The sequence below is a fragment of the Astyanax mexicanus genome, chromosome 14 (genome assembly GCF_023375975.1).
Source record: "Astyanax mexicanus isolate ESR-SI-001 chromosome 14, AstMex3_surface, whole genome shotgun sequence".
NCBI lineage: Eukaryota > Metazoa > Chordata > Actinopteri > Characiformes > Acestrorhamphidae > Astyanax > Astyanax mexicanus.
This window is the reverse complement of record NC_064421.1, coordinates 18,731,978-18,759,190: the sequence shown is the minus strand read 5'-3', so window position 1 is coordinate 18,759,190 and position 27,213 is coordinate 18,731,978. Positions and strand designations below refer to the sequence as shown.

General features: G+C 38.7%; 4 protein-coding genes across 8 annotated transcripts in view; 3 read left to right on the top strand and 1 right to left on the bottom strand.

The window, feature by feature from the left end:
• The window catches only part of mapkbp1 (mitogen-activated protein kinase binding protein 1), a 43,671-nt gene extending 39,277 nt beyond the window's left edge, over positions 1 to 4,394 (top strand). For 2 of the 3 annotated variants that reach the window (XM_022672964.2, XM_007251901.4), the window contains 8 exons: positions 215 to 360; positions 633 to 772; positions 963 to 1,148; positions 1,236 to 1,317; positions 1,852 to 2,150; positions 2,370 to 3,404; positions 3,722 to 3,807; positions 3,983 to 4,394. In XM_022672964.2, coding sequence (XP_022528685.2) covers positions 215 to 360; positions 633 to 772; positions 963 to 1,148; positions 1,236 to 1,317; positions 1,852 to 2,150; positions 2,370 to 3,404; positions 3,722 to 3,807; positions 3,983 to 4,222 — 2,214 coding nt within the window. In that variant the 3' untranslated portion in view covers positions 4,223 to 4,394. The remainder of the gene's footprint in view (positions 1 to 214; positions 361 to 632; positions 773 to 962; positions 1,149 to 1,235; positions 1,318 to 1,851; positions 2,151 to 2,369; positions 3,405 to 3,721; positions 3,808 to 3,982) is intronic. The other variant, XM_022672965.2, reaches the window with a different exon arrangement.
• A 2,983-nt stretch (positions 4,395 to 7,377) lies between these two features.
• jmjd7 (jumonji domain containing 7) lies at positions 7,378 to 14,132 on the bottom strand. 3 transcript variants are annotated; one of them, XM_049464167.1, is made up of 10 exons: positions 13,978 to 14,007; positions 13,728 to 13,794; positions 11,894 to 12,047; positions 11,560 to 11,813; positions 10,141 to 10,197; positions 9,925 to 10,020; positions 9,167 to 9,243; positions 8,866 to 9,025; positions 8,636 to 8,755; positions 7,378 to 7,734 (listed from the first exon to the last, which is right to left on the bottom strand). In XM_049464167.1, exons 1-9 carry the CDS (start codon positions 13,990 to 13,992, stop codon positions 8,667 to 8,669), a joined length of 969 nt encoding a protein of 322 aa, XP_049320124.1. In that variant the 5' UTR covers positions 13,993 to 14,007; the 3' UTR covers positions 7,378 to 7,734; positions 8,636 to 8,666. The 3 variants fall into 3 exon arrangements, with proteins under 3 accessions (XP_049320124.1, XP_022528689.2, XP_015461999.3); XM_022672968.2 differs by having other exon boundaries at positions 7,378 to 8,755; positions 13,888 to 14,132; XM_015606513.3 differs by having other exon boundaries at positions 7,378 to 8,755.
• A 9-nt stretch (positions 14,133 to 14,141) lies between these two features.
• On the top strand, positions 14,142 to 17,653 carry tbpl2 (TATA box binding protein like 2). Its single transcript, XM_007251904.4, has 7 exons — positions 14,142 to 14,465; positions 15,182 to 15,549; positions 16,114 to 16,201; positions 16,374 to 16,465; positions 16,965 to 17,132; positions 17,221 to 17,315; positions 17,492 to 17,653. Exons 1-7 carry the CDS (start codon positions 14,418 to 14,420, stop codon positions 17,566 to 17,568), a joined length of 936 nt encoding a protein of 311 aa, XP_007251966.1. The 5' UTR covers positions 14,142 to 14,417; the 3' UTR covers positions 17,569 to 17,653.
• Positions 17,654 to 19,434: 1,781 nt separating this feature from the next.
• Positions 19,435 to 25,995, top strand: atg14 (autophagy related 14). The gene is made up of 10 exons (XM_007251903.4): positions 19,435 to 19,900; positions 21,564 to 21,626; positions 21,959 to 22,001; positions 22,128 to 22,209; positions 22,331 to 22,568; positions 22,795 to 23,027; positions 23,361 to 23,478; positions 23,580 to 23,670; positions 24,417 to 24,502; positions 24,844 to 25,995. The coding sequence occupies exons 1-10, from the start codon at positions 19,623 to 19,625 to the stop codon at positions 25,142 to 25,144; spliced, it is 1,533 nt and encodes a 510-aa protein (XP_007251965.2). The 5' UTR covers positions 19,435 to 19,622; the 3' UTR covers positions 25,145 to 25,995.
• The last annotated feature ends 1,218 nt before the right edge of the window (positions 25,996 to 27,213 follow it).

Genomic DNA, 27,213 nt, shown 5'->3' with positions numbered 1-27,213 from the left:
AAAACTACTTTGAATTATCAAAAGATAAATGATAAAATATATAGCACACCTTTAAACACAGTCAACCCTTTCTTGTGTAATTTTTTTGCATGTTTTTTTAAACATTAGCGTGGTTTAGGTGGATTTATTTTTAAAGTACAGTGTATAAAAATAATCACAAAAGTTCATTATACTTCTTGTGAGGCTTTGATGCTGTATGTGTGTGTCTTTACAGGTGGCAGAGTCAGACACGCAGAACTTTCCTATGCCAAGAGGACACTCCCGCCCACACTACATCCAGCTCTCACCTGAAAGTCCTGACGCAGAGCCTGTGGTGCTGTATCCTGAGGGCTCTGAGGACAGGATCAGTCTGGCAGGCAGGTCAGTCATGCACAATCTTATCTATCCACTGCATTCATAGTCTTGTCTCATAACTTGCTTAAATATTTCTTTTTCACTGTAATTTACTATCAGGAGTGATTTTCTTTGGTTATACTTATGTGTCAGTCCTTGACAATAACATGAAGAGCTACTGTATACTGTGCTACAATTTTGAATTAAGCAATAAAAATAATTTATACAGAATGGAGGGCTGCAGGAACCTGTAGCTAATATTCTAGCTGTAAAATAAAAACTTCCCATTCCCCATGTAGTGAGTACCAGGTAAAGGAGTTCGCGTATGGAATGAGAAGGCCTAAAGAAAACTCCTGTCCTGAAAAACAAAGCCCTGACAGTGCCTGCTCAATGGACTACTCCAACAGCTGCCTCTCCAGCCCAGAGCATCCAGGGGAGGGTGAGATACTTGCAGAACTAAAGCACACACACACAGACAGGACTTTACACTGTGTCATATGAATCATGTCTTATTTCCCATTGGGTTTGCATGGTGGATGACTTAAAGGATAACCAGCAGACGTTCAGATTATATGAGGTGTTTGGTAATGTGAACTGAAGTAAGCAGTTGTTCTGTATTTGCCTATTAGACTCCGAGCCGACTGAGCCACTAAGTGTAGACGGTAACTCATCCGAGCTGGACATGGAAGATCTAGAGGAAGAAGAGGAGGAGAGCCCTAGGAAGGGTGGGGCCAATACCTCTGTACCTCAGACCCCAGACCAGGAAGCCTTTCTTAAGACACACTTTGGAAATCTCACGGACTTAAGTACCTCAGGTAGGAGGTGTGGATGTGGTTAAGTAATTTGTAAGATAGAGGTTTCCTGAAATGTGGACAATCATGCACTTTGTTTGTTTTTCCCAGCCGGCCTAGATCAAGTTACTCCAAAAGTCACAGAGAGTGTCAGCATCTCCTCCAAGTTCCTCTCTCAGAGCTCCTCAAGTTGGTAAGAAATCAAATTGCAAAGCACTTCTCAAAGATTTCACAGAAGGGCAGAGTTTTCCCCCTTATAATGAATTGATTTGAGTAATGTTCAAGTAATGGTGCGATACATTTTATAATTTATAAGGGTGCTTTTTCTTCTACATTGTTTTCAGTTTGGGCCAAACCAAAATAGCAGATATGAAAAGTACCAATGGCCAAACAACCAAATTGTGCCCAAGTAATGGTTTGGTTTGTCTGTAATATGAAAACTAGTTTTAGATTGCTTTAGATTGTCAAACTTTTAAATCAATTACAGGAAGGTGAGACACCTCACTGATTTTACAAACCAGTGTAAATTAAAGGGATGACGGGACCAAGCAAAGTTTCTTAAGCTGCTCACGAAATCACAGTGAGAGACCAAAACTAACCAGACCAAATATTCACAATGTATCAAACACATGAACCTTGGTCAGACTCTGGTCTGGACTTTTAGGTTTGAGAATGCACTAATGATAAAATATATTTATGTTTCATTTAATGTGTTTTTTCCCCTCAGTAGGCAGCCATTTCCATTTTCTACAACCAAAAACAGTGAAAGCAAGGCTACCAGCGGAGTGGTGCGCCCCCTAGTGTCAGAAGTACGACCTCTGATGGACGACAGAGTCCTGAGCCAGCAACAGGAACGCAGCAGCTCTGAGAGGAGCTCAGGCCCACGCTTTACCCCACAGAAGAAACGTGTCTCTTCAGCAGACTCTCGCAAAGCAACCAGTCCCGTCAGCAAAGCCGCTGCTGCTTTTCAGGCTAACTCAGCTGGCATGAGGAAAGCCCAGTCCATACACAACATCTCCTCAGAGGGTGAGCTGCCTAGTTTCTCATGCTGAAGTAATATTTATTTTTACCATATAGGGCCTGCCTGTTCATATTTTGATGGACATGGTGCAGTTTTATTAAAATATGAAATAAATAAAATATTAAGTTGATTAATAAACATCACATAGAAATTTATGCAAAATACAATAGATACATGTTCAGTAGTGGTTAAATCATTTTTTTTTTTTCCTCTCTCTCTTTCAGCTAACCTGCCTCAAACACCAACACGCCCATCTAAGGAGGTCCCCCCTCAGCCCCAGCTTTCTGAGCGTTCTCAAACGTCCATGGTGCGCCGCCCCCTTCCCAATCTCCCTCTCTCTAGTCCTACGTCTTCCCAGCCTTCCCAACGAGAGTGTCCCACACCCACCAGGTCCAGGGGCCACTCCTACATGAGCCCCACCACCAGCTCCATGGCCAAGATGTCCCGCTCTGTGTCCATGGGAGACAGCCTGAATGTGGGAGAATTCGGAGAGAACTTTGCACCGCAAGACTTGCGCCGGGCTTCTGATATTTCCAGCATTCGCAATGGCTCTCAGATCAAGCCAACTTCTCCTGTAGTCCTGCTACCCTCCTCATGTACCACTGTAGCCTCAGCCTCATCTGCTCCACATGCTGCCGTTGTACCTACTCTATGTGGTGGCTCCTCAACGAAAGGCCTCCAGCCCAAACTGACAGGCAGCGCACGCCCACAGCTGAACGTGGATGTCCATAAACCTCTTCCAGACAAGCCCTCCCTTGGCCCCTTCTCCCCTCACAGCAAGGTGCCCAAGCCTGGTCAGAAAGAGGAGCATTGTTTCAGGACTCAAGTGAGTATATGTCCACTCCCTGGACCAGAACCTCTGCATCTTCTCTCTAATGACGTTCAGCTTACCATGTATGTGAGCCCCTCAGCGGAGATTCCCCTAGACCAGAGCCAGCACAGCTCTGAGCAGTTCATGGAACCAGAGGGGATCCAGAAAGCACATCATCCAGAGACAGTTCTTGAGGAGACCAAGGCTGAGCAAACCCCTCAGGGCCAGGACAGTGTGGTGTGTCTGCAGGCCAACAGTGGAGCACATGATTCAGGTTTGCTGGGATGCCACTCCTCGCTCCTTCTCTCATCTGTGCCACTTCGGCTAGGGCTGCCCAAGCACTTCTTTACCAGCGGGCTCTGGCCCATCTCTTCCTCCGTTTCTTCCATAACTTCCTCCATCTTCTCCACTTCATCCTGTCCATCCATTAACCATTACCAGCTTAAGGGTGAGGCATGCTTCCTCTCACAGCTCTTCCATTAACACTCTGCCTTCCCCTCAGCCCTCTTTCCTCTGCATCGGCTCTCACTGTGCTCCATCTTCCACATTTCAGCTGGTGTAGCATGAGAAAATTTTCTAATTTCCATTATATTTGTTAGTAAAGCAACTATAATGGCCAGTTTTACAAATTATGATTAAACATAAGCATGACAGTTTAAAAATAGGCTTGACTGATGACAAGTAAAACCGCCCATAAATGGCAGTTTGTATTAATATGTAACAAAGTCTAATATGTCTCTCTCTCTCTCTCTCTATACACATCAGACCCTACTCTTAGTGTGGAATCCTGCAGACTGGTGGCTACTGAACTTCAGAGCAGTTTCAAAAGGGCCTCCCATCTCTACAGAATGGTAAGTTCACTTCATTTAATTGTCTTGTTGGAAATTTCAGTGACCTTCCAAAAAAAATGATATTACAGAGAGAGACTTACAGTCTCTTGCAAAAAGGCCAAAAACTGAGGTTATTTATTGTTTCTATTATATCGACATATTGCCACTTCTAACCCCTCTGATGATATGTGTGCAGCTAAGCAGTTCCAACACCTCCAGTCACGAACAGCAGGAGATGGCTCAGGTGCTGACTGAGGCGTTTGAGATGGTGCGGACTGAGCTGAACTCGCTGCCCTGCAGCTCCAACAGTGGCTCCCTATGCATGCTGGGAAACAGGGCAATGGACATGGGGGAGGACAGGACGCTGGCTCTGTTGGAGCAGTATTCTCAGCTCCTCCTCAGGGCTGTGGAAAAGAGGATGGACAGTAAAGTCTGACTTGCCCTTCTTACTTTTCCTTTCAATCGGAACACTGAGGCGGAGACCGGATCCCAGGCCATGATACTGCACAGTAACAGGCTATTTTAACATGCTTTTTTTTTAAGAAACGGCTTAAAATGAAATTCCACAGGTGTGGCCGATAAGAACTGTTTACTTAGTGTATATATATATATATATATATATATATATATATATATATATATATATATATATATATATATATATATTTTACTATATATATATATATATATATATATATATATATATATATATTTTACTATATATATTTTACTATATATATATATATATATATATATATATATATATATATATATATATATATATATATATTTTACTATATATAGTCGAGACATTCTTCTTTCCTTTGGACTTGTGCTCAGTTGTGGGGATGTGAAGGAGATCATGTGTTCACATGCTGCAGCATGTATGTTTCCTTACACACTGATGATGATTTTATGACTATGGCCACGCTCAGACTGCCTGGACCACCCAGAATTCGGCATGGCCGGCCTGCACTACAGACTTGAACCTCACCACCCTACCTCCCTTTTTAACGTGCTTCTGCAGCACCATGCACTCTCCTCTCCGCCACTTCACCTCATTGCCAAATACTGTGCCCTTTTACTAAACAGTAGATCTGGTTGTTTTTTTTATACAGGAGCAAAGACAGACTGAAGGAACACTTGCATGGCTTGGAGACAGGTGGAGAGACTGGAGCTTTGCTTGCTTGTTACAGCTTTTAAATGATGAATGGAATAATTCCCTGACTCAGCAAAATTGGGCCAACGCCTGAAAGGCTTTTTTTTTTTTTTGCTGAACTTCCTTATTGAAAAACTGACTAGAATAATGCTCAGTCAGAGTAACTAGGTTTACTTGTCTTAAAAGCCAGATTGTGTTTTTCCCTCATTTATAACTTGCATTATGAGGTTGTTTTTATATTGTATATGTTGTGTTTGCTGCAGATGTGTGACTGTATTTATTCTCAAGTGATGGGTCAATACCTGGGGCTTCTAGTCCCTGATATACATAATCATATCAGATGTATGACTAGCCCCTTTTTTCTAGATTCACTGTTTATTTGATTATCTCTGCTTGACCATAATGGGGCACTTTGTAGTTTTATAATTACAGACTGTAGTCCTCTATCTGTTTCTCAGTGTACGGGACCACCACAGAGCAGGTATTATTTGTGGGGTGAGTCATGCTTAGTACTGCAGTGACACTGACGGTGGTGTGTTAATGTGTGTTGTGCTGGTTGGTGACACCTGAGGTGTTTAAAAACTCCAACATCACTGCAGTGTCTGCTCAACTTATACCAGCACAACACACACTGTTAACATATTACCACAATGTCAGTCAGTTATTGATTGGGAAAAAAAAAAAAAAAAAAAAACACCACCCAAATAGTATCAGCTCTATGGTGGTCCTAACCATTAAAGTACAGGGTGGGCAGAGGTACAAAACAAAGTGCTCCTGTAGGGACAGTAGAGCTGATGAAATGAACAGTAAATGTAGAAACACAGAGGTGGTCATAATATTCTGATATGAATGTGTAATTTTGTACAGTGAGTGTGTATGTGGTATGTGTGTGCTCTGATACTGGATACCCTTAGTGTCAGTATGGTGCCCGATGAGTGTCACTTAGAAAGGCATCTGCTTTAGAGAGGGAAACAGATATACTGAGGATTTTCTAAAAACGACAGCATCCAAATCTCAAAGGAATTTTGAAGGACTGTTTTGTACATGCCTGAGACTTTTTTGTACTTTAAATTGACATGGCAAATGTCTGAAGAATGTGGGTGCCTTAATTTATAAACCAGCAATTTGTCATTAAGGGGGTTAATATCATTTATAACTCTAAGATGATGTTCTCAATACTGTTTGGATGCTGTCTTCCTCAATATGACTGATGCATACCAGACAGAAAATTTAGATTCAACTGCCATAGAAATATAACGTCCTGGTGACACAGGTAGGACTGTCACACCCTCTAGGCCATCACAAGGCAAATGTCTCATGTCTCAGAAGATCCCATTTACACCTGGTCCCTTATTGCAGAGTTAAAATTAGGATTATATCTGGAAAAGGCCATGCAGTAAGTTACTGGAGCAAATTTTAAAACAGCAACCATCTTTAGCACAGCACAGAAGGGGGATACAGTGCTGAACTACCGGTTGCCACATAAGATGATTCGCATATTCAGTCCCACTACCCAGAGATACATTAGACAAGTGATCAAGTGTAAATTCTTGGCTAACATCTAATCTGGATTAGAATGCACCAAACAAAATGAAAATGGGTTTGTGGGCCTGCTGCCACTGCTGAAAAAAAAAAATCCTTACACAACAAAAAACGTCAAACTATTCTCAATTATTCACTTATTCAGCCATACATAAACAGTTTTTGCCAGTTAAATATTTTTGGTTGCCAAATAATTAATCGGTGCATCCCAAATCAGGATACAAATATCATGAAGTAACCATTTGTACACAAAGACTCACAAAATCACCAATCTCCAAAATGACCACTGAGGTTCTGTCCAAGTTTCTCAGGTTTAGATTGAGCCTAGACTCTAGAGTATTTTCACACTTCACACTGATCAAATCTGCCTGACCAAATCCCTCATACTGAAACTGAGTTTACGAGACACTGCATCTAGGTTGAGATAGCTGGGTTTCTCTACCCACTGGCACAAACTTCCTCTTTTTTTCTTAATGATAAAGCTAATAGCAATGTACAGAAAAGCACTTTCACTGTAGGAGAGTAGTCATTAAGGTGATAGCATTGTGATACTATAGGAATACTGTTTCTTTTGGACCTATGTGTACTGTATACTGTTCAGACTTTCTCATATTGTTACAGAATATGGTGCTTGTGCTCAGTGCAGCGTACAGAGCACTACGGAACCTATTTCTTGTTGCCCACATCAAAAAAGAAAGCATTAATCTGATCCTACAATTCCACATCAATACAGACTCCAGTTCCTCTCTCTAGTTTAAGCTTGAGTTCAGTTTTACAAACATCTGCTCAATCTCACTCATACAGTAATGAGCAAACAGACTATTCAGGTATGAGGAGGATTTTGATTTTAGTATGCCAACACAATTCTTATTTCATCTACAGCATAAGTTAAAAAAAAAAAGTGCTAATTTTTATACACACGTATAAATATGCATGAGACCAATAATAGCAACTGAATAAGCAGAGGTATCAGATATGTTTTAAATCAATGGATTAAGCATATTAATCATTTAGCTAAACTGAGTGTACTGAACTGAAGATGTAGGATTGTAGCTAATGCCAGAGGTGGAGTTATTTTACTGCTAGCATGAATCTACTCTGTATGCATGCAGAGCGATGGACTTTAAGGCTGATCTGTTCTCTGAACTAGAATGCATGGTTGAATATTTGACTTGCCTCATAAACAGTCATTCAGCACTTTGCCATTCAGTGCTACCTCTGTGGCTTCCTGGCTCTGTTCTCATCTCCTGTATGGGCAACAAATAACATAGAATAGCATTTAAAATTGGACCAGATGGGTTTAAGACTGTTTCTCATTTGCTTGTTTGCCAAACTCATGGCTTGTTTGTGTTGCACCAATCAACAATTACATATTTTTTATCTTCATTGTCCTCTGGAATAAAAAAAATCTCAAGTATGTGAATAAAACTGTATTTATTATACAGCAACTTTTGTTATTTACTGCACTTGACAGCATGACTTTGACATTAAGGTAACACGCGCGCGCACACACACGCACTGATCAGCCATATTATTAACACTATCCCCTTCTTTCTACACTTAATGTCCATTATATTCGCTTCATAGATAAAGCTGTAAAGTATAAAAGCCCTTTTTTGGTGTAGAATTAGACCCTGTAGTCAGCACTGCAGTGAAATTGACATGGTGGAGGCGATTCAATCAGACACAGCAGTACACACACAGACACAATTGTGTCTGACCCACTTATACCAGCAGAACACACAGACACACAACCACCATGCCAGTGTCACTGCACTGCTGAGAATGACCCACCACCCAAATAATACCTGCTCTGTGGTGAAAGGAGGATAATTATGTAGAGAAACTACAGTCTGTAATTCTAAAACTACAAGAGCTCCTTACTGTTCATTGAATCTGATAAAAAGGCTAATTGGTATAAATGTGATTATGACTGAACTTGCCCCTTAATTTTACTCCCAAATCTGAGAAATGGTACCTATAGATGCATACACTGTACATGTACAAGGGTACATCATGAATGGGAATGATTCCTGTTTAGAGGAATCATCACACCAGGTAATTGATGGGCACATAAGGACAAACAGGTTGGTCTTATTTGCTCCTTGCACTACTTCACTGGTGCTAAGAAAGATTACTATATTATACCAAAAACTTGAATGTTGATGTTTAGATGATGTCATACGGATCCCACAGCTCCAGTCAGAGATTCCACCAGCTGGAAGTAGTTATACTTTATATCGTAATCCATATCATACCAGAAATTTACTGCAGACAGAAAACAAAAATACATTTTGCTCATTAAAGACAATACTTTAAGCTTGCAGTATTACATTGATGGACACTTAATAGAGCATGAGTGCTTCCCAGTACAGTACCTGCTATGCATCCATGAGACTGGCGGACATGATGAAACCAGAGAGAGGGGAGATAAAGCATCTCTCCTGCCTTCACTGTGCAGTACAGGGGCTGGGCCAGCCTGTAGAATGGGTATCTTTCCAAGTCTGGATTCAGGGGGTCTAGTGGGATCCAAGGCACCTAAAGAGTGACCAAATGTTATCAGTGTAATGAAATTGGACAGACATCATTACAGTTATTGCTTATATAAGATGCTTAATACTGGAATTTTCCTAAACCCAGTGCTACATAAATTGAGAAGTTGCAGTAGTTGTCACTCACTTTTTCTGAATCCTCTTCATCCACAATCTCAAAACTGCCATCTTGTTTCTGTTTGTATGTAGCTGGCTGGTAAAGCTCTACACAAAGTCAAACAAAAGAACAAACCTTCTAAATTGAGCATTTCTTGTAAAAAAAATACTTGTAAACCAGGGCCCTTATGTACCAAGATTTGCATGACTAAGAATTCCTACTAAAATGTTTTGTACACTTGCTGAAAAGTTCCATATGCACCAGAGAAATCCAGAGTTTTAAATCAAATGTAAGCAGAATCCCACGCAGAATCTAAGTACATCACAATCAACTTCAAATTCAGCGCACAAGCTCAACACTCCAACTTAGCCCCTCCCTCAATTACGCATATGCTAACTAGTATAAACTGGCCTTGGAATACTCTAATTAAGAAAATGATGAACAGTTTTGAATTTGCATAAAAACCTTAAAATCCTTGAAAAATACATTTGACAGAATTACTCATGTAAGTATTGGGATAACAACCTAGGAAAATGTCAATGTATTATGCATTGAATTAAACCAACAAATCAAACTAAGAAAAAGGACAACACAAAATCTTTGCATGTTCCATACTATTAACGATATGCGTATCGAGTGATATTACTGTGTCATTTTGGAGTAACGAGACACCAAACAAAAAATGTCTATTCACTTTTGCATACACTTTTTTGCTACACAGCTCTCATGATTTCCAGTGGCACTACTCTCCACTCATGTAGCAGATGAGATTTAAACAAAAATCTTACCATATGGTATAAATGGTCGGTCAGTGGGAGGGATCAGAATAAACCTCTTCTCTCCAGAGATGACACAGTATAGGTTCTCATAATGGTCCTTATGCACTGCAAAAAAAAAAAAAAAAACACAAAGAAATTCCATTACCCAGTGAAAAGATCTGTGTGTTCATTTATTCCCAAATGTCTTAATCTGAGTCTACTGAGAATGACTAAATTCAGACTTACTTGAAGTGACTGCATGTTCCTCTCCTAACCAAAAATTTACAGCATCAGGGAGCTTCCCTGCAAAAGATAAAAAAGGATAGTTTGTCACAAATAAAACAAACACGATCAATTACTTATCTCAGATGTAATTGATCAAACAAGATACAGTCACCTCCAAAGGTGTTGGAACAGTGAGGAGTATAAGTTTATTTCTGCTGAACACTGAAAACATTTGCTTAATATTAAAAGAAATGTTAAAATATAAACATTTCAGCTTTTATAATTCAGGTATTTACATCTGGATCTGATACACAATTCAGAAGATTTCACCTCTTGTCTGAACCCGCCCCATTTTTCTTTTGGGCAAAAGTATTGGAACATGTGACTGTCAGGTGGGTTTTGTTGCCCAGATGCATGGATTATTTAAACAATAAATAGCACTGAATATCTACACTCAAATCTCAGATTTGGGTTTTATCTGTGCAGACTGTGCATTTATAGTTAGAGTAGTAACAAACATGAGCAACAAAGAGCAGTCTAAGGGCATTTGTGAAGCTGAGAGAAGATGGAACATTAATCAGAGCCATTGCTTAAATATTAGCCATGGCCAGTACAACCTTTAGGAATGTTCTAAAGAAGAGAAGTCATAATTGATGTACTATGTAACAGATGTTGAACAGGTAGACCATGGAAAACATCAGCAACATGTCCAGAAAAAAAAAAGAGTGGGCATCACATCTACTGTTCACAGAAAACTTCATAAACAAAGGTACAGAAGCTTCACCAGAAGATGCCAATTAATTACTCTGGAACGGGCTCATTAAACTTCATTAATGTGAAATGAACTCTAAGTAACCCTAGTCTACAGAAACATTTTGTCTGTCAATTTAAAGAAAGATGCGACTGAACTGTTTGGGAAATCATTCATCAAGCAGCAAGAAAATGATATAAAACGCATTGCCAAAACTACAAAGGAGTTCATTAGGGGCAAGAAGTAGAAGGTTTTTTACTGGACTAGTAAATCTCACCAACACACCTTATTTGGACATTTAGGCTAAAATTGGAGTCCCAGTCTCTAAATGGCCGCCCATTCTTGTTTTATTGTGTTTAATGACAGGCAGTTGCACAGAGTGCTAGACTGTTCAGTAAAGATCTGGATGCTTTTCAAGACTGTTTTTACATATATATTTTATGTATATTTCTGAGAAAAGATTGTTGACTGTACAAATTATTAGTTTTTAGGTTTATAGCTAAGCATCTGAGATATCAAAGTTAGTTACAGACTGCATGAGGTCTAAGAAGAAGGCAACATTCAAGAAACATTCTTTCTATATTCAAGAAAGTTTACTGAATTTTATGATAAAACATATCTGTGGAATTACTTTGTGTAAACTTGGTCTGAGTCAGTGTTTCTAAACCAAAATGTGTGGCGTGACCTACCGAGCGCCTCACTCATCCATGGGATGTGAGTCTGTACATCTCCTGTAAGCTCTGGTAGTTCCTCAGTCAGGTTGGAGCACTGCTTCTGCACATAAAACACTCCGTTGCTTTTCTCCTTGCCCTCTATTATATCCAGCAAGGAGGAGAAGGTCATCTGGCGCTCTTCAGGAATCACAAAACGATCTCCGTTCACAGCATCTGCATAGCCATTTGGAGTCACTGCCACACTGATGACCTTGGAACCAACAACGTCTCTAAAAAAGAAAAAAGCACAAAACATGCACTCTGAAGGAAACAGAAACTGATCACAGTCAGTTTAGAGAAATTCTCCTACCTGAGGTACGCAGGGTTCCATTTAGACAAAGCTGGCCAATCACTGAAGGCATTGCGAATGATGCAGGGCTTATTAGGACTAATCCAGTCCCGATAGAACTGTAGTGGAGAGAGGGACCCATCTAGGTATGGGACTGAGTTGTTCAAATAAAGCTCTGAAGAACACACAATACACAGCAATGTATCAGAAACAGATCTAATGAGCAGAAAAGCATCTTAGAAAGTACACATACACTGGCAACAGTAACCAATTGCATGCCCTATGACATTTGTTACATCCCATGAAAGCTAAAGAACAGAGTTGCTTGTCTGTTTACATTAACCATTCTACTCAGACAACGATGAACATAATCATTACCATCCACTGAGCTTATTAATATTATTATTGTTGTTATTATTATTAATATTATCATCATCATCATTATTATTATTATTATTATGATGACTGTGCAATATATCAATATTCAAGGATTCAAGGACACTGTCATTTCACATCAAATGAGGTACAAGGTGGAACAAAATTGTATTCTCACGGTTCAGTAACACCCAAAGAGCAATTGTTAAAATAGATAAGAATAAAGATAAAATAAAATACATATCAGGATAAATACACGAAATATATAGGAGAAGGAAAGAAGCAGGAACATGAAGTCCAAAGTGCAAGTTTGCTACAGCAGGATGATGGATGCTTATGATATATCAGTAACATGAAAAGTGATAGTGTTTCAGTGCGAGTAAAGTGTCAGAGTTTTTTGATATATATTTATACAAGTTATATGAAGAGACAATACTGTTAAAATAATGAGACAGAACGCAATACCTTTAGCTTTCTCATTTCGCTAAAAAACACGAACTCCAATTTGAACAAGATTAGCTTGCCCTGAGTACTTGCTAACGAGATGCAGCCTGTAAGAAGGCGGGAGGTCGTCAGCTCCTGTCTGTAGGTTTTCTCCAGCTCTGGATTTCCATCTAGAGGCTGGTCGAGGAACTGCAGCTTCCTGTGAGTGAGCAGCGTGAATACTATTTGGAACATGTCCCAGTAGCTTTTCTCAATTACTCTTTTTTTTACATAGGGCCAGATTGTTTTGGATAGTTTTTTCCTTGATAAATTAATTCATCGTTTAAAAACTGCTGGTCTATTTACTCAGGTTATCTTAGTTTGTTTGATAATTGGAAAAAGTAAGCATGACAAAAAAAAGCAAAAACTAAAGAAATCTAAAAGGGGGCAAATACATTTTTACACCAATGTAAATGTACAATACAGATTTTTTAAATGTGTATTTAATGTAAATATTAATGTAAATATTCATTTTTTTTAATTATTATTTTTTTTTACTATAGCTTATTATATTGTTAATCCTTTCCTCTACTTCTGTGTGCTTTGCTATGACTGCAGCTTTAACACTTTAAATTTCCTCACTATGAGACTAATAAAGAATCTTATGAAAACTTTTATTCTGTAACGGTACTTTTATTCTAGTTCATTTTGTTAAAATTTCCTTCTTTTAAATATATATTTTTGAATCATGTTTAAATCATGCTTTATTCTTATTTTATTTTTATTGTAATTCTCTCACGTTTTTCTCTTTGTATATTTTCTAATTCATAAAGCACTTTGAATGACCGTTGTGTATGAAAGATGCTATATAAATAAACCTGCCTTGCCTAATACTAAAATAATGTCAAAATTACAACTTTTTTTTTTCATTATTGTATTTAGTCTGTCCATACAACTGAACTAAACTGAACTGAACCACTTCAGTTATTTATTGAAATGAATTAATTTAAGATATTAAGTAGCATACACTTAATTAAATGTTTAATTAACAACTTACCACGAGCTTCTTTAGGCATAGATCTCAAACAGTTCCTCACTTCTTCCATATCTCTTATCCTCTCATGCTGGTGAGGGCAGAGAATCTTATAACATAAATAAAACGTTCATTACAGACGCACACAGGCTAAAAGCAACATATTCGAGTAGGAGAAACTGACATTATCTCAGTGCCAGTCCAGGTTACATAGAGAAGTCGTCTACAAATCTACACACAGCCTAAAGACCAGATACTGCGGTCCGAAACAGACCTGAACTCCGTCCATGCTTTACTGCAGCAACAGCAGCAGCAGCAGGAGCATGGCTGCTTATCACACCCAGCTACAAAGCTTATGTCTCCCTCTGCTGGGTGGAGACTACACTGTTACTGTTGATATACAGGTTAAATTCAGTACAATGGCCTCTATATACTGGAATAATTGGCCGTAGCTTGTTTAATAGCTGATATTTTTTACCGAGTATAAAATATCAGAATACAATGATGCTAATAGCTAATGAGGGAGCTGGCACGTCTTCTCACGTCACCCCTCTTCACTCCTCACACTTTGCTGCTAATTAATTAGTGAGTCTGCCAAACAGAAGGCCTGTTTCATGGAACTAAAGCCACTAGACCCTAGCTAGTTAGGTCTGACAACGTATTTCCTAGTACTTCTTGGTGTATTCCACAGTATTGTGACAGACTCTGTGGAATATGGACGATGAGGCTTCACTTGAGAGTTATTTTGACCAGTCAATTGCTGTAAGTTGACATCCTAAACTCACTGAAAACACAGTTTAGGTTAAAACCAGTATACTGTATGTTGTGTTTCAGTTTAATGGTGTAACTGGTCTAAGCTGGTCTTTGATAGTCAAGGTGGTTAAAAAGCTAGTCCTTAAGATACAAAAGCATACCATATGATAGTAAGCTACTGGTTATTGGTAAGTGGTTATCTAGCTTGGTCAGGTTTATTATGCTTGTTAACCAACTAGCTTACCATCAAATGGTATGTTTTGATCTTGATGACAAACTTTAACCTTAACATTTAGCCACCCTGACAATCAAAGAGAAGCTAATCCATCAAACTCAAACAAAATTATACACTGTACTGGTCTAGGAAAAAAAACATACTCTATGCTGGTCAAGAGCTTGTTAAGTAGGTCTTAGGGTATAGGGTATACCAGCATAGGGTATGCTTTTCTCTGGTTGCGTAGCTTGGTCAGGTTAATCATGCTTGTAAGCCAACTAAGCTAGCATAACCAAAATGTGGTATGTTTTGATCTTGATGACTACCTTATTAACCACCGTGAAAACCAGCTTACACTATTCAAAACCAGCTGGTCTTGAGCCAGATTTTCAACAGGGGTAATCTGTTGTGTTTCTAAGCACCCCTGTAATTTTTTTGAAGCATGTAGTTAAACACATTTCCCCCACATGGCAAGTCTGTAACCCTTTGTGCATGTATGCTCCACTTTAAGGGTACATCTGAGTACATGTTTGAAGGGGACCTGGGATTGCAAGGCCCTCCACAGCTGCAGGATCCCTCCTTCCTGGCCTCCTCCATTTCTTCCCAGCAGAAAGATCTTTCAGAGGATCTGGACCTGAGCTTCCTGCCTGATGAGCTCAGTGCCCAGGAGGAGCCACCAGAGAATGTGGGTGTCAGTTCCAACGATGACAGTGGTATATACCAAGACTGTCCACCCTCACAGTTACCAGATGCAGACACAGACCCTAATAAGACCCAGCCTGTGGCCTCCCCCTTTTGCTCCCTCCCAATGACCCCCATGACACCTATGACCCCTGTTGCCCCAGTCACAGAAAGTTCAGGAATCATCCCACAGTTACAGTAAGTTAATCGTTACAAGAGAATGAGCAAGGGTTGAACTGGATATAAGAAAGTATAAGAAAGTACAATGGTTCAGTCTAAAGTTCACATATATATTGGCTATAAAGACTTTAATGTATAGCATGAACATTTTTACTTGCATTATAATGCATCATTCAGTTTAAAATATGGAAAATAATCTTAAGGGTGTGGTTGGTTTCAGGTGCAGCAGATTTATCAAATATCTGATGAATTAACCATTTTCAGTGCTTTGTGGGCCTGGTTTTGATAATATTGAAGTGTTTTGTAGTGAATGTGCTGATGCAGATGAAAGTGTGTGTTGTAACCTTTATGTTCTCTTTGTGCAGATCTTCAGTAATTTCACATTCTTAAGCCACCAGTTAAACTCCAATAATAAGATGGTTTTGTTTTAGTGATCCTGCCATTCCTATCCCTACTTCTGTATAGCTTATCACTTCATAAAATCATGCTGATGCTGAGTGTAATTTTAGTATTCTTTGACTGATGAATAGTCAAATAGAGTTCATGTACTATAATTATCAATTCTGTCTTGCTTACAAACAGGAACATTGTGTCCACAGTAAACCTGGCTTGTCCTCTAGACTTAAAGTCCATTGCTCTTCAGGCTCGAAATGCTGAGTACAATCCCAAGGTAAGTGTCCTTTTACTTTAACACCAGCACCTGTACTGTGTTACACTGCAGTTTAAAAGCTATTTAATATTATTTAATACTAGTTGATATTCTGCATCTAAGTTCTGCACATTATATTGAACACTGCCTGAATATTTGCTGTTGTGTCCAAAAAAACCTCACTCCTTTCTAGCGTTTTGCTGCTGTTATAATGCGCATCCGTGAGCCCAGAACAACTGCCCTCATCTTCAGCTCTGGAAAGATGGTCTGCACTGGTGCAAAAAGGTTTGGAACTCAGCAAGTGTATCATCACTGTAATTTTAAAATTGTAGAAAAAATTATATTGGCCTGATCAGTAATTTTGAAATTATGGCAAATATAACAGAGAAAAATGTTATAAGGTAACGTATTTTAGGTGTGCATACTGACTTTTGTATTTTGTAATATACAAGCTTAATTTATCTTTTTGATTTTAGCTTCAAAGCTGAGCTTTTTTGAGCTAAGGATATTTTTAAAGTAAACAGCAAAGCATCTTCATTAATCACTCTGGATAAGGGCTTCTGCTGAATGCCTTAAATGTCAATGTGATTGAAATGTGTCCTCTAAGCACTCCAGATTTAATTTTGCTCTGCTTCAGCTTTTAAAACACAAGAACAGAGCTTTGGACTGTCTGGGGTCTTGGGATTTAAGAGCCAGTGATTTAGCGAGTGTCAATTTTTCTTTTTACAATATCACAGACCTTTTCTCTTAATTCTGAGCTGCAGATTTTACTTATTCCACACAGTGAAGAGCAGTCTCGTCTTGCTGCCAGGAAATATGCCAGAGTGGTGCAGAAACTCGGCTTTCCAGCCAAGTTTCTTGACTTCAAGATCCAGAACATGGTGGGCAGTTGTGATGTGTGTTTCCCCATACGGCTGGAGGGCCTAGTTCTGACTCACCAGCAGTTCAGCAGGTTTGCCCAAGCAGCTGCTCCAGTCTTTTAGCAAAAAAAAAAGCTAATGTTTATGTAACATCTGTTATTTATAATTTTATTTCTCAAGCTATGAACCAGAGTTGTTTCCTGGTTTAATTTACCGCATGGTGAAACCACGTATTGTCTTGCTGATCTTTGTGTCTGGAAAAGTTGTTCTTACAGGTATGGAGAAGTAAGATTACATATTTTAAATAAATCCAATTTGAGTGTGGATGCACTTTCTGTTTGAACACATTTCCTTCTGCCTGTTGTCTTATAGAGATTTTAACAATGTAGTAAATACCATTTTTATTCTTTTTTTTTTTCCATTTGTTGTGTTTCCTCCATTTTTAATGCAGGTGCAAAAGATCGCTCTGAAATCTATGAAGCTTTTGAGAATATCTACCCAATTCTAAAAGGATTCAGGAAACAGTGAAAAGGAAAGTGCACTTTTTCAGCAAGGAAAATGTCAAATGTATTGCTTGCCTTGAAAGTAATACTTTGAAACAAGAGAATTTCAATCAAACATTGTGTTGAAAATTAACATTTTGTTGCTTGTATATGTTTATCAGTGTTGTCAGTTGAGTGCAAATGTTTTTGTTAACATGTATTAGAAAAACTATGAGAAATAACTATAAAGTTGATATTCTGCCATTGCAGCTCTGCACGTTATTTTATACATAAATAAAACAAAATAAAAAAAAATACATGGGAATCCTTTAATAAAGAGCTTAATCCACTGGTGTTTCTGTTTGTTTGCGTTTTTTGAAACATAGTTTAAATGTTTTTAAAAAAGATTCTTAAAATCCATTCAAACCAACAAAACAAACACCAGATTGAAAGTGTGTGTATAGTGTAGTAATACAGGGCATTCCCAGCTCTGGCGTCCAGCACATGGGATTCAGCATTTTCCATGAGGGTTATAACCTAGGGAAGTCAGAATGGGTGTACACACTCATTCTGACATACTATTGCATCTAAAAATAACATCACTGATTGTGGAAATGTCACACTAGACCTCAAGCAGCTTGGACTGTGCTTGGAAACTCTGGTTCCTTGATTTCCAAATGAAATGCAAAATTTACGGATGGTCAATGATGGTTTGGAGAGCAGTGTAATCTGCTGGTGTTGGTCCACTGTCTTACATCAAGTCCAAAGTCAGTGCAGTGTTTTCCCGGAAAATCTTACAGCAAAAGACACTGATTTTTGGGTTTTCATTGCCATAATTGCCAAGCCATAATTGTCAACAATAAAATAAATAAACACTTAAAATAGATCACTGTAATACATCTATATAATATGTGTTGTAGATTTTAAACTGAATTACTGACATAAAGAAACTTTTCAATTATATTCTATTTTTTTAGTGTAGTATAAGGGCAGAAATACAAAGTTTAGAAGTACCCAAAAGGAATTAGACATGCTTGGTTTTAAATCATCAGGCTAAACTGATAAACACTACAGCATGAGTGTGTTTATGAATGCCCCCTGTTTTGTGGACCACCTCACAGGACTGGAGTTTTAGTTAGGCCACTCTGACCTTTATGGGTTTCATGGCTGTATGTGTGTCATGCATATCGTATTTGCCTGTTTTTCCACGCTGCAGTGTGTTTTTGCATGCCCCCCACACACTCTTGACTGAGCAGCTCTGCTTACAGACACGTGACAGATAAACATAAACAACATCCGTCACGTGGTACAGAGAAACCCGGTGTTCTATCAGAACAGGTGTTCTGTCCAGTTGTGCTAACCATCGATATGTGCTACTTAGCAGCTTTGCGCATGCGTTACACTCTCATTTTTGCTGTTTTCATGCGTTTGATCCTTTGCATTTTTCTCATTCAGTTAATTGCTCGGGTGCATTGTACAATCTGGGACCACTGTCATTTCTGAAAGAAAAAAAATCTTAATAAAAACATATAAATATAAAAACGCTTTCTAATCACTTATATTGCCTAAACGTTATCCTGATACAGCAATTAAGCGATTCAAAAATAATACCGCGACTTCTACTGCGAGCGTCTTCTAATATTTTACATTTTATATTTATATACACTGGGGTAGCATAGTTTGACAAGGTTGTGCTACCCTGTGTATATTTAAACGTAAAAATGCCAGAAAAAGCCCCAAACTTAAACTGTCATTGTCATTCACACATTTGTATCACTCAGACAAATAATAGGTGAGGGCTTCGGTTGTTTAATGCACCCAAGTAGAACAGAATTGCCACTTAAAAATAAATACATAAATAAAATAAAAAAAAGTGTTGAGAAGCACACTTCGATGGGTAGCACAACTCGACAGAACACCGGCCAAACAGCACCATCACAGGCAGGCAGGCGGGCTGTGAGAGAGAGGAGGCGGAGGGGGCTTTTTTACCCGATCAACACAACATTTAGCTAACTGGTACTGTCTAAAATGTTTCCAGAGCTAGTTATATCCCAGCAGGAACAGTAACAGTAGGTACTCACTGACAGACAGCGCTGCGTTATGGCCTGTCCCCCGGAAAGTGAAGTCCGAGCTGTGGGCTCCAGTGAACCTGCCGCCGCCGGGAGAGGGTCGGGGGCCCGGGCTCCTATCCGACAGTCTCCCGCAGTCCTCGCAGCCTCCCCGGGGTCCGTGATGGTGGAGTCCGTGGACGACGCGGAGGGACTGTATGTTGCGGTGGAGAGATGTCCGCTTTGTAACACGGCGAGACGCAGGCTGACCTGTGCTCGCTGCATCCAGGCGGGAGATTTCGTTTATTTCGACGGGAGAAACCCGGAGAGGTGCGCGCGCTCTGTTTACCCTGAATAATTAGGTTAAATAGCTAAACATTTTAACCGCCACTTCACCCAGTAACTAAATAACAAAACAAAATCAAAGGGTCTTCAGCTGATAACACATATACTGGCCTGTACTTCAATATCAGTGTCAGTGGTTAATTAATTAACTAACCTAGTTAGCTCATTAAGACTGACTAGCCGCAGTTCACATGATTACGTTTTTAGCTATGTAAACACTGCTGTGGTTGTTAGCCACCGAGCTAACTATCTGTTAGCCAGCTAGCTTAGCTAACTAGCTAAATAACAAAGACGTCAATAGCTGTTCGGCCTGACACTGTGTGTGTTTACTTGTATGCGACAACGCGATAATATCCATATCCAGGCCTGTAACAGTTAGTTTAACCAGTTAAACATAGCGTTATGTTTTAATACGGAAACTGAACTTTATAGCCTCTCTTAGCTCAGTGGCTTGTTGTTGGCTAGGCTAGCTATAGCTTAGTCACTGCTAGGTAGGGGAGCTAGGGTAGTTAGCTTAAGCTGTCCATACACTACACGAATCTGAAAAGACTTGTAACACACAGAAGTCTGACACCCTCTCAAATCTAAAGAAAAGTAACACACTTTTTAGCCACGGGCTAAGATTTAGCAAAGGCTCGGGATCACTATTTGCAGGACTGCAGCTAGATTCTTTCTGAGATTATTTCCCCATCTTTCTTCTGGTGGAGTTTACACACAATACATGTCACATATTAGTTTACAAAATGTGTATATCAATACTGTATAAAATACTTTTGTCCCCATCAACAGTTTAGTTTTCTGCCACACTATTAGTTTAATAGAATATATTTTGTGTTTAACTCTGCCTATAAGTTTTTTTACAACCTTGTATAGCAAATAATCACAGTTTCACTGCTATACATTTGCCTTTGATTCTTGTAAAATGTGTATTTATTAAACTTGTTTGTATTAAAATAACACTTAACAATAAGACAAAGTAGTGCAAAATGAAATGAATTTAAATATGATGACTTTAAAGTGCTACATGTGTTTAAAATACTGTACATATTAAAGGAAGAGCCATATAAGGAATATTAACTGCAAACTGTGTTCCTTTTCAAATTGTTTGTAAACAGTCACGTAAAATATTCTTGCCTTGCAGCTTCTTGTAGCTCTCCTATAGGTTTTTGCCATTTTTCATGTCACTATTTGTGTGAGCCAAGACTTACTTAAACTTTAAGTCCTAACCACCTTACATTGAATGATCAAGATGACGCCACTGCAACTCAGCTCTAGCAAGACTGATCAATTTTATCCTGATTCTAGAAATATTTCCTGCAACAGTGATATAGCTTGAAAATCGTTAGTTGTAAGGTCGGGATTAGCTAGACACAAAGTTGAAAGAACCAGCCAGGTATTTAAGCCTAACTCTAACACTACATTGGCCCACCTCTGTAATAGGAGAAACAAATTAACTTGTAAGTCGCTCTGGATAAGAGTATCAGCTAAATGGCGTAAATGTAAAGAACAAGTTTATCCAATATGCACTATGTTGTGTGTCCAGTGTATACAGTATTGGGATTCTTACATGCTCCTTGTGTGTGAACAAATCTGCATGTTTTCATGAGCCTTGATGCCTAATAAAACTGATAAATGTGTCTTTTTTTAGATACACAGAAAAATTGGAAAAACTTAAGAAGATGAAAAATGAAAAGGAAAATCTTCAGCAAAGGTGAAAAAAGCGCAATATTAAAGTATCTGATTATGTATTATCTGCCACTGAAGTAATTCATTCATGCAGATGTTTGAATGCATTGAAATCAGTTAATAATGTTGCTAATTGCAGATAATTGCTTAGATGAATGGACTAAAATTTCTTAATTTAATTTGACCTAATTTGTAAAAGAAAAAAAAAAGGTTATAGTATTAATATTTTTTGATGTTTATGTAATGATGTCAGTAAATACATTGGCTGATCAGCATTGATTTTCAGTTCCTCTGGTGGTGCATACTTCTTTATTAATAATCAAGTTAGTGACCCTGCATTTGTCTTTGTCATCTTAGAGTCACCACAGCTATGGACAAGAAGGTCCAGGCAGACCAACTGGTAAGATTGTTATTTATTCAGAAGATTGTTATTTTGGATTATTTCAAAGACTTTGGTAGACTTTGGCTTTGGAGTTTGGTATGTGTCCATAGTCACAGCTAGTTGTGGTGATTTTGTGCATGGCAGAAGTGGAAAATCATGTCCTGCAAGATGAAAATTGAGCAGCTGAAGGAGGCGATCTGCAGTGGGAATGAAGAAGTAAGAGGCGGTGAGTGTTTATAAAGTGTAACTTGGACCATCAAGTCCGCCTTCTTCTTTTCTTTAATTTTTTTCTACTGTTGAGAACTTTAAACATTTCCTACTAAGTTTCATGTTCTCTTTTTTTTTAGGCAAAGATCTGTTGCTGCGCTCGCAGGAAGAAGGCCAGAGGCTGCAGCGGCGGGCCTTTCGGCACCAGGAAAAGAGGGACAAGATAGAGCGACATAATCGTCGCCTGAGTGAGCTGCTAGATAAAAGGATAAAAGAACTGCAGGGCCGATTAGAGGCTCTGGCTGAGGTGCGGAAGGGTCACATCCTGGAACTCACCACCCACATCTTCCCCACACAGGAGGAGAAGCAGGGCAGCAGGTTAGAAGAACATGGACAAGATACTAACCTAACTACTCATGCTTTTGCAGATTTTGGTCATTTAGCATTGATCAGTTATAAAAGCTGGCTGTGACTAGAGAAATTTGAGACACCCAAAGTGTCCATCCAAAAATAGTTATGTCAAAGGGGTTACTGTTTCTTAGAGCTTTGGTTATAACCTTTAGAGTTACAGAGATTTTCTAATTGGAATTCGTTTCCCTATTAGGGACCCAGCTGATCCTGCTGTGGCCGAGTATGACTTTGCCCTCACGTCCAGCACTGTGAGTGAGTTAGCTGAGGCCCGACGAACGACTTACATGTCTGGACGCTGGATTTGGGATGACCAGAATGGAGAGACGAGCATCAGTATCACTGGACCTCATGTCACTTTGCCCAGCAATGGAGACTGTTCTGCCTACTACAACTGGGTAGAGGAGAAAAGCACTAATCCAGGTCCAGGTACTGATTTTTCTGCGGTGATCATTTATTGCTGTATTTGGATATTTAAATCATAATTAACAGCTTTGGCAGGCCATGTTTTTGTTTAGTAGGGTAAAGTTGCCCCTAGAAATGGAGCACTAATATGTGCAAAGCCAAGTGTTTGTATGTAATGTGTAGGATCACTATAATTCACAGAAGCTAAATTTGTCAATTAAGCCTATTTTTTACCCAAAGATTTGATTAAATAAATAAAACAATATTTAAACATACAAATTAGTCGCTAATGCATGCAGTTTGTGATACAAATGAGCTCTAATGTGTCTCCTCTTTTACCTTTTTTTTGTTTTTAAGAGCTGGATTATATCAATCCAGCACACACCATTAGTGCAGCGCTCTGCTATGCTACCCAGCTTGTTAACATCCTCTCTCATATTCTGGATGTCAATCTGCCTAAAAAGTTGTGCAACAGGTAAGATGCCAAGGATTTTTTTCTTTTAGCTAAAAGTATGGTAAACATTTGGGTTTCTTCAAGTTGAGTTAATGCTGTGTGCCTGTGTGTTCTCTTTGCAGTGAATTCTGTGGTGACAGTTTGACCCGTTACAGATTTACTCGTGCTGTCAACAAGCTTAACACCAACATCTTGCATCTCTGTTTCTCCCAGGTGATCACCTTATTATTAACTAGCATAGGGGTGATTAAAATAAACAATTCACATTCATTAATACTCTTATGTGAATTCATATGAATTCTGTTCATCACCACAGTTGATTTGAAAAGATGTGATTGTGTAGACAATCAGCTTTAAATTTAGGGGGCCTCAAAGTAAATACATTTTCATAACCACTTGTGATTTAAACCCATCCAATTAGAGCTTCAGTCACAGTGGTGGAAAAAAGATGACTAAATCCGTATGGACCCAATTATGTGCATGTTTAGCATTAATTTAAAAACAGCAAAATTAGTGTAGTAAATTTTGATGTTATGGGGTCCAGTTAATGAATTCTTAAATATTGACTTAAAATATAAATCAAAACTGTTTGATACTGATATACACTGACATGCCAAAAACGAGGCCCTATATTGGGTGCCAAATGGACGTGACATTCCATTTCTGAAGTTGTGATCCACAGTGTACCGGAAATACATCATTCATCATTAAATGCATTACCACTTGCAGTGGACAGGACAGTTGTGGGTAAAGATTGTGACCAGCAACGTATATTCCAGTGCAGTTTTTTTTTTGCCATTTCAGTGGGAAATGGCAAAAGTCATGACACATGATACTAGTTTTTGAAATGTCTGTGTCTTACATTAAATCAGTTATCGGTCAATAAAATATTATTTTACCAATCCTGTTCTTATTACTGACTTTTGATGTTTTGCTGTTCCATTCATCTTTCTGACCAGCATGTGGACAGTGAGCTGCTTCATCCCCATCACACTCTGAGGAACATCATGTTTCTGGTCTCTCCTGATAACAAGAATCTTGGAAGGTGAAGAACAAATTTAATTATATTTCTTTGATTGTCTTACAAAAGCATTTGGACATTAAGCCAAAAAGAAAGTAGTAGTTAAGAATAATAAGTATCCTCTGTTAAGTTTACTACGTATTAGAGAACAAAATCTCATACAAATATATATATATATATATATATATATATATATATATAATTTAAACAGAATTACTAATTTATTTAAGCTTTGTTGGTATGCTTACTGGAGTGTTAAAATGTTTTTCTTTTCTTTTTTTTTCTTTTTTTTTTTTTTTTACTTTTCAGCAGTGGTAACACTGTCAAAAATATTTAAAAAGCTGTAAAAACGTGTTTTTCCACAGGACTGGGCCCTTTGAGGTGAGTGCAGACCTGGAAGACTCGATGGAGTTTGTGGAGCCGGAGGCAGCAGGTCCTGCAGAGGAGAGTGGAGATGAGGCAGTGACTGATGAAGAGACCGACTTGGGTACAGACTGGGAAACGGTGCCCAGCCCTCGCTTCTGTGATATCCCTTCTCAGCCCATGGATCTGTCTCAGAGTACAGCCATGCAGGCCTCCCAGCCAGTAGGCAATGCTGGAGGCATGATCTCGTCTGCTGCTGCCTCAGTGACCTCCTGGTTCCGTGCCTACACTGGTCAGCGCTGAGAACACGCTATGCAAACGGGCAATGCGTTCCTCCCTCTTTTATCAGCTCTCATTAGGAAAAAGGGATGTTTTCTGTCACATGACTGCATGTAGAAAACAAATGTGTGTTGACAGTGAGGGGGAAGGGTGCCATTTCCAAAAACAACTAGTTCTGATACGAAGGGCAAAGCAAGGCATCTGCTGACTTGCTGAGATTTGTGACCTTTTGTAGCTCACCAACACTGTAGAGTTTCCCCCTCATGATCCACAGTCAAGCATCGATCGTCTCTTCTTTAAAGCTTAATTGTTTGGGGAGATTGTCCTCAGCAGGGCAGGAAAATAATACACTAAACATGTTACAATTTGGTTGACTGGCCAAAGTCACACACAGTTTGCTGGCTGAGCTCACCATGGCCATGTCTGTGCACCTCTGAACTGTTGGGTGTGAGATTGCTGTTATGAGGTTGTCCTGGTGGTGGCTCAGTGTGTCCAGGTATTTTAGCAGAATTTTGCAGAAATACTTTATGTAAGGCATTGTGTTTGCCAGACTCACCTCTGGCAGAATGATTGTGATGGCAGGCTTCAGCTTGTCAGAATTTAACTAAAAATGCACCTTTTCACCAGCTATTCAAAGACCCATACTGTATTAACACTGCAGTAGAGTCTGGGAATGAATTATTGCCATGGGTGTGTGTTTGTATCTTATTTTATTACATATATATAAGGCATTTTACTTAAAGAAAGAAATAATAGTTGGGTGCTCATTTTGTTATCTTAGCAATCTTGACTTTGTTTCAACTGCTACTTTGGGCTCTGTTAAGAGTAAACATGAAAACCTGAAATATTGATTAAAAAGGACACTTCAGACTTTACAGTATGATTTTATTTGGTTTCACTGATTTGTTTAGTAAGTAGCTGCTCATAAAAGAAGCAGAAGAAGGATATATGAAAGGTATGTATCTTAAGTTTGGAAGGTGTATGTATGAATGTGTGACAAGCAATATATTGTATTTCTAGACAAAACTGAACATATAAATAAGGTAGTAACAATGAAACACTTGACACATGATTACTAAGTAGGGGAGTGTAGGGCAAGATGAACCATTTTTTTTTACTTACATTGTTATCCAAGAGAAAATTAGAGAAAATAAACGAATGCATTCAACAAAAGGTAAGAATGTGCGGCATCAATTCATCAAACCCACATAGGGTACAAAAAAAGTTATACCATCTGACTCAAACTCCTAACTACATTAACCATGACATTCATCTTAACTATATAATAGTCAAGTTTTGTTCTAGACATATTTGATAATTATATTTAAATCCCTCTGATTTTGCACTTCTGTTTTTAATGAGTATATATTCAAAATAAAGTTTTTAAAATCTATTATTAGGATGAAACACAACATATGACTTACCTAAATGTAGGATTACATGAAAAATATATATATAGTTGTATAATTACATCTAACCCTACTCTCCCCTATGATTATTAATGAATCCCTTTAGAAACAGACATCACAGACATAAACTTAGTTTTAACACAAGACAACTAGCCAGTCTAAGAATGCATATTATGCTGTTCACATTTTAAAACGGTCCGTTTGTCTGAAATCAAAACAATGGAAACCCACCAGTTATTTTCATGCACTTTATTACCCAGTCAACAAATGTTCATCCACTCATAATGTGCACTTCAAGGCCACGTGATGGGGGGGGGGGGGGACGACGACACAAAAGCACCAAATAGAATCTAAATACACATTTAACCATTAAGGCTCATTTATGCTCAATGTTAAGTACAGCTACAGCCAGGAACAGAGTCTTCTGTCTGTGTTCTGCATTTATTTCATCTGCCTTTTTGCAGATTCTCTTAAAAGCTTTTTGGCTACAGACGGAACAGAGCAGTGCCACCGGAAATTATGAGACTCAATCACTGCCATGTGTATCAAAAAATGAAACTCTAAAATGAAATAATTTTAAAACAAGTTACAGCAGTTTATACTGATGTCTTCATTTATTTAAAAATAATTCATCACAACTTTCTCAGTCGTCAACACACTTTTGATCTTTAATCTTTAACTTTA

Coding starts and splice junctions, on each gene's coding strand:
- jmjd7 (XM_015606513.3), bottom strand. Junction 12,048..13,727: donor TATGCCTAAAGAAGCTCGTG/GTAAGTTGTTAA, acceptor TGTGTTCTTCAG/AGCTTTATTTGAACAACTCA. Junction 8,756..8,865: donor GTCTCATGGATGCATAGCAG/GTACTGTACTGG, acceptor TTCTGTCTGCAG/TAAATTTCTGGTATGATATG.
- tbpl2 (XM_007251904.4), top strand. CDS start 14,418: ATGGACGATGAGGCTTCACTTGAGAGTTATTTTGACCAGTCAATTGCT. Junction 17,133..17,220: donor ACTCACCAGCAGTTCAGCAG/GTTTGCCCAAGC, acceptor TTATTTCTCAAG/CTATGAACCAGAGTTGTTTC. Junction 17,316..17,491: donor TGGAAAAGTTGTTCTTACAG/GTATGGAGAAGT, acceptor TTTTTAATGCAG/GTGCAAAAGATCGCTCTGAA.
- atg14 (XM_007251903.4), top strand. CDS start 19,623: ATGGCCTGTCCCCCGGAAAGTGAAGTCCGAGCTGTGGGCTCCAGTGAA. Junction 19,901..21,563: donor GACGGGAGAAACCCGGAGAG/GTGCGCGCGCTC, acceptor GTCTTTTTTTAG/ATACACAGAAAAATTGGAAA. Junction 23,028..23,360: donor AAGCACTAATCCAGGTCCAG/GTACTGATTTTT, acceptor TTTGTTTTTAAG/AGCTGGATTATATCAATCCA.